Source organism: Saprolegnia parasitica (genome assembly GCF_000151545.1).
Source record: "Saprolegnia parasitica CBS 223.65 unplaced genomic scaffold supercont2.87, whole genome shotgun sequence".
Lineage (NCBI taxonomy): Eukaryota > Oomycota > Saprolegniomycetes > Saprolegniales > Saprolegniaceae > Saprolegnia > Saprolegnia parasitica.
In genome coordinates, this window is record NW_012156481.1 from 25,178 (window position 1) to 31,177 (window position 6,000).

Consider the following 6,000-nt stretch of genomic DNA (forward strand, 5'->3'; position numbering starts at 1 on the left):
GACAGCTAGCTCAGTTGGGGCTCAATGATGGTCAGAGACGCGACTTATTTTTTTGGAAAAAGGTGCCAACGCCAGGCGATTCGAAGGGTATGTGTTAGCAGTATTAGTGTGGCAGAGTCAGTAGGGTGTCGGGTACGAGTCGGGCGACTCCTGGACGTTGCGCAGCATCTTGCGGACGCGTGCGTGCATGTCTCGGATGATGCGGCACGATTTATCAGCGACGAGGCGCTGCAGGTCGCTCTCGTGTGCGCCGTCGGCCAATGCGAGCACGTCCGGGTGCTCGTCTCGGACAAAGTCCTTGAACTGCGTGTAGCTCTTGAAGGGCTGGCACACGGTCGACGATCGAACAACACACTTGGTCGGCGACACGGCTCGAATGACGTTCCTAGCATCCACGCATTTGTTATGTGGTTCCAGTCCGATAGGACAATATACCATTCTTGAATGTCAATCTTGAAGCCCTTGTCGCCAACGGGAAAAGCATCGTCGTACCGGATCGTGCGGTAGTGCATCACGACGCAGTCGTCTTGGATAAAGCACGTGTAGAAACCGTTATTGGTCGCCCACGGGAACGCTTCTCGGTTGTAGCAGAGTTCGGCGCCGCGCACCTTGTGGTGGTAGATGTTCTACAGTGTAAAGTGAGGCTCGGCCTTTTACCACCCGGAAAATTACCGAGACACCTCCGCGCTGGCCGTTGAGGATCGTTGGCAGCGCTTGGCTAAAGGCCCACGCCGCCGTCGCAACCTCCATCATGGTGCCGGAAAGGAATTGCTGGGAGTAGACGCGGCCGCCTTGGACGGTGTACTGTGCGGCAACCCAGTCTTCTTGGTCCGTGGGAAAGTCGCTGTCCACGACATGCAGAGGCGTTGCGTGGAGCATCTGCTGCCCGATCCAGTGGTAGCCCACGGTGCGGAGCTCGACATCGGTCGAGAGATGGACGTCGCGCCACGCAAACACCGACTGCGCGGGGAGCTAGAAGGGCACACATGAGTCGCCTGCCGTCGATTCATCAACAAATTGACCTTGGCCGGCGTCATGGACGCTACCCACGCGTGCAAGTGGCGGGCGAGGCGGGATTGGTGCGCGAGGTGGCGGTGCAGCGCCTCCTTCTCGGCGAGGCCCTCCTCGGTCGCGGCGGCCAGTGACACGGCAATGTCCTTCCACGTGAGGAGGCAATCGCTGGACGCGCGCAACGTCCGGAGCTTCCGACCGAGGACCTCAATTTTCTCTTGCAGATTGCTGCACTCGGTGAGGTACCGAAGGCGCGCGGCGCGCTTGGCCTTTCGGTACCGAAGCCGCTTCCCGAGCTGCTGCGGCGTCAGCTCCTCGTGCCCCATCGTGATTTTTGCAAAGTGTGGTATTTGAGGTTGGGCCAAGACGATGATTCCGGGCAAAGACAGACATATGGCCGTCGACAAGCACGCAGGTGCAGAGCGCGTCCATGATCAACGATGAGTGACGTCCACGACAACACTGCGATGGTTTCGATCCATTACAACAGACAGCTTGAAACGCTTTCAACATAGGTACGGCTCTCAGCGACCGATAGTATGCACGTGGACTGCGTTGCGATGGTTGTGATGCGAATACATCCTACCGACCTTCGTCATCCGTGGCACTGCGCTTGCCAGCAGTCGCGTAACCTTTCGATTTCACCGACGTTGACCGAGCGAGACTACTCTTACTCGTTGAAGGCTCCTGCGTGAGTTAGCGTCTGCACCCACATTTCTCAGTGCCAAATCCGACGTCGTACCGCCAAGCGCAGTGCCAATGCTGGCAGCAGCGTTCGCTCAAACCCCCTGTTTCCGATCGGCCCGCGAAAGAAACCACCCACGTTCGCATATGCGAATCAATGGCTGCAACGCACCCAAGCGCGATACAGCGATGTAGCGCAAACAAGGAATCGCGCTGAATTCTACCATGTCCGACGCTGACGAGGTTGCCACTCGCCTAGCCTTGCCGCTCGTTTACCGATATACGGAGACCGCATGCGTCTCCGTCTCGATGCAACATGTTTCTGTCATGAGTTTCTTGGTCATTTACGTACAGCTCCGGACTATTATGCGGTACCTCCTTTGCCGTTTTGTCTCTGGTATTGTACGTACTTCGCAAGCTCTAAGGCAACCGAGGCTGTGGCGTGCCACGCGCCCACCTCGGGTCTCCAATCTCGATATGCAACGTATCCAGCCAAACACGGGCACCGTCCCGTAGTGATGCTGCTACCTCAAGAGGTGGGTGCGAGAAGACTCGTTCAGTACGAGCTGGCCGAGCCAGAGCACTCGACACAGAGGTGATTTTTTCAAGCGTTCGCAAATTCGAACGTCTATAAAGTTGGTGATCGATCAAGCGGCGACAATGCCGCCTGAGGTGCGACGCCCCCAGTATCACCGCTGAAACTGCGCACGTTTGACTTGCAGCGACCAGAGTGCAACTCTTGGTGGGTGTTGCGAGGGTGCTTCTCCCTGCCCGCAGATGCATCCGCAAGGGGCAAGAGATCCTTGTGTACTAGCTCCCGGGGTATGCAGCCAAAACGATGAAGAATCCATACAAGATTGATACCGGAATCGACCAAGAACAAGTCCTTCCTCAGGGCCGAGTCAAGCCACCCAACCGGTTGTACGACCGTCAGGTAGATATATATTCGAACCGACGTGCGTGGACAAGCACGGTATACTCTTCGAGCTCCGAGATGGCTGCAACTCCAAGATGGTCGTCGCGATGAAGCGACGCGGCGGACGCAATCCCAGGCACCAGCCGGTCGAAGCGCCGGCGGGATTACCACATGGCATATAAACATTGCGTCAGCAAGGCTGTATACGAAAACAACATCACGCGCCAGACGATGACGTGGCATGCCGTGGGACAGCCGCAACGGCATCCACACAAAAGCTACAGGAGGTTTGAACGAGGCGACGTTGTCCATGTGTACGATACTTCGTGTGTTTGTACATCATCGCCACGATGCTACCGTCGACGGCCCTTGGTCGACGTTTCGTGCAAGCGCAGGTGAGCGAGCACCGCGCCGCAGGTGGCAAATTCAATCCAACGCTTGGCGCGACCTTGGCAAGACAGCAAAGCCAGGAGCGTGGACACCAGATTCGTAGATAACACGGTGTACCGCATGGGACACACGGTCGGACATTTATTGTCCGACCCTCTGGTGCGATGATGCAATGACGCGGCTTCATGTTTGCCGGCGCGGGATTCCACGTTGTTCTTGATTGCTCTCCGGAAAGCCAGACGGACAGACGTCGCATTTCGAGGTCTTGGCGCCCCGAATCTTGCAACCACAACACGGGCAAAGTCACCGTGTGCATGCTGGTGTGCATGACAGCGGATCATGGAGATGGTCACGATGTTAACGTTTCTGCGATCTGCTTGGCAAAACATTCGCTTGAGACTTGTGTTCCGATCCCCCCATAGCTATGGTCACACGCAATCGATCTAGCGGTATGAGCTAGAAGTCGAATTGCTCGCGGCTCTGTGATTTGGCATGCTGGTGACGGCCTCGGTCGTTCGGGCAACTAACTACACGGCATCGTCTCTCAACACGGAGCGCGGAGCATCGATTGGCAGCGATCGCATCAACAAGAGCAGCTTTGAATACCATAACGCGCTTGTCGAGGCTCTTCTATACCCATGTGGAAGTACCTTCCGCGAGACCACTTTCTATCATGTAAGTAAAGTATACTCCCAGTAGCGTATTTCGTACTAGTACTAGACTGTGCTCAACTAAACCTGTCTATGAAGCGCGTTGCCGGAGTCTATGCACCTCACGGGTCGGCACACGGTCGCAGCAATCGGCATCTCTGAGCTTGCGCCTCGCACAAGAGCGACTCGATGCGCAAGTACCGTTCCTGTGCCAAAGTTGTCGCCTTGAGACCCAGTCGCTGCTGGAGCTCGGCCTCGAGATGCTCGCTCCTGCCTCGCCGCAGCATCGGCAAAACGTCCGGGTGCTCGAGGCTTGCGAACGCAAGCATGGACGCGTGGCGCGTGGCGGGGCGACTCAACTGCACGCTTTGAACGACGCAGTGTGTCGACGAAAGACGCGTCAGCACGATCCTATCACGGTCCTTTCAAACCACGGACTTTCACAACGAGGCTACCATTCTTGAATATAAGGGCTCGCACTTGCTGCGTTCTTTTCGTCGCAGTCGTGTAGGGTACAGTGTACCAAGGTGGTCTTGCCTTCTTGGACAAAGCATGCGTGGACATCGCGCTGGGGGGTCCGAGCCTGCTGCATCGAGTACGTCACCTCGGTCGTCGAATTCTTGGAAGTAGACACGATCTATGTTCGAGTCTCCTTTGCACCCGCTATCCCTTCGTTGTCTAGCCTGTACCGTGCGCGGACCAATCGATACGAGGGTAGTCCATGTCGCCGCCACAGCGTCGTCGAGGGACCCGGCTACGACGTGCTGGAAGGCCGTGATGCGGCCATGGACGTCCTGCGTTGTGTGCACCCAAGTCCGAGCCGGTATCGGAAAGCGTGCTTCGGACACCATATAGGCCGTTGCGTGCCGCATACGCTCGGCGAGCCACTCGAGCGCCAAGGCGCGGACAGTGCGGGGCGCCGCTGGCAGCCGTACGCGCGGCCACGTGACCAGCGTCGACGTGCCAAGGACCACCTACAGCATGTCAGTCTGACATCGGCGCACGTGATTATTCCGTGCCAATTTACCGTTTGCGGTCGAGATTGGGCCGTCACCCATGCACGTAGGAGCTCGACACGGTGTCCGTGGTCGGCCACGTGGGCCGCCAACGTTCGATTCGTCATGATGCTGTCCCGCGTTGCATCGGCGAGTGCCTTCACAATCTCCTCCCATGGCAGGAGACAACTGCGAGGTCGATGGCCCGACTGAAGCCCCGCAGCGTGCGTCTCATGGCCGCAGCGGCGTCCGTCAGCGCATTGTACTCGGCCAAGAAGCGGACGCGGGCCGCCTGTTTTGCTCGGCGGTCGCGCAGTCGCTTGCGCGCCGACAAGTCCATCGCCTCCATGAAACGATAACGCAATGATTGTGCATGTGCTATGGCTCGAGGAGTAAGTGGCACTGTCCACGCATATCGCACGGAGGAGCGAACGGAGATGGCTCGGATGTTTTGCATGAAACATTCATATTCTATGGCTCACCTACTTTTTCCAATACAATAAGCAAGGTCAAATATAGAATATATGCCTTTTCATCGCTCAGTAGGATCCAATAGCGGGTGGAGGCGCACCTGGTGCACGGTATACAAGCCGCGAGATAAGGCAAATGCAATAAGGCGCCGCACCTCGTGTTATCATGGGTAAGTCCCAATGTCCCAGACGTTGGACCAACTTGTCCAAGTCGTTGGCAGAAGGATTAGGCCATCACGTCGCGCGTGCTAATCAATACGAGTGGCTCGCTGGAGACAATTGGCGTAGACAAGCAGTCGCTGTTTACTAACTTGACCATGTCTTCGGCGTGAAACGCAACCCCTCGGATTCCGTTGGGTCTAGTTCTGAGTCAGATTTGAGCTCGGGTGTATTGGTGCTAGTGTGTTCATGGGTCGAGCTGCAACGACGATCTTAGCACCAGGCAACGTGGGACTTGAATGGCCGACTTGTATTTTTCTTTGGTTGAAAACCAGCTCGAGGACGTAGCGTTGTAGAGTTTCAAAGCCTAGTGTCGAGGGGGCAAGAATCGCCGACTCAAAGTGCTCCGTGGTCTACTTAGTATGGCCGTGGATACGCGTCTGGGTTGGCTTGAACATGGCGTAGAAGCTTGCGAAACATACCACCCATACCTTCCATCATCGAGCACGTATCGGCCACAAATCGGTTCGCTATTGCATCTTCCAATTCGTTCTCTTGTTTCGACGCCAACGACTCGGCCAAGCCCGGTGTGATCTCGTTGGCATACGAAACCATGGAGGCGTGGGTGGTGTACGGCTGGTACATGTGGGCGGATCGGATTAAGCACTTCGTCGGTGACACGCGCCGAATCACATTCCTAAAGGTAATACATATACATTACGTTG

At 56.5% G+C, this 6,000-nt stretch overlaps 3 protein-coding genes across 3 annotated transcripts in view; 1 reads left to right on the forward strand and 2 right to left on the reverse strand.

The window, feature by feature from the left end:
• Nucleotides 1–92: 92 nt before the first annotated feature.
• Nucleotides 93–1,337, reverse strand: SPRG_12040 (hypothetical protein; the record flags this gene model as incomplete). The annotated part of the gene is made up of 4 exons (XM_012351808.1): nucleotides 93–385; nucleotides 436–626; nucleotides 673–972; nucleotides 1,023–1,337. 4 exons carry the CDS (start codon nucleotides 1,335–1,337, stop codon nucleotides 118–120), a joined length of 1,074 nt encoding a protein of 357 aa, XP_012207198.1. The 3' UTR covers nucleotides 93–117.
• Nucleotides 1,338–3,773: 2,436 nt separating this feature from the next.
• SPRG_12041 (hypothetical protein) lies at nucleotides 3,774–4,995 on the reverse strand (the record flags this gene model as incomplete). The annotated part of the gene is made up of 6 exons (XM_012351809.1): nucleotides 3,774–4,010; nucleotides 4,175–4,288; nucleotides 4,341–4,445; nucleotides 4,500–4,625; nucleotides 4,679–4,804; nucleotides 4,837–4,995. 6 exons carry the CDS (start codon nucleotides 4,993–4,995, stop codon nucleotides 3,774–3,776), a joined length of 867 nt encoding a protein of 288 aa, XP_012207199.1.
• Nucleotides 4,996–5,888: 893 nt separating this feature from the next.
• SPRG_21081 (hypothetical protein) overlaps nucleotides 5,889–6,000 on the forward strand; it is a gene marked incomplete at both ends in the record, with an annotated part of 1,512 nt that continues 1,400 nt past the window's right edge. The window contains one exon of the mRNA XM_012351852.1: nucleotides 5,889–5,978. Within this exon, the coding sequence (XP_012207242.1) occupies nucleotides 5,889–5,978 (90 nt within the window). The remainder of the gene's footprint in view (nucleotides 5,979–6,000) is intronic.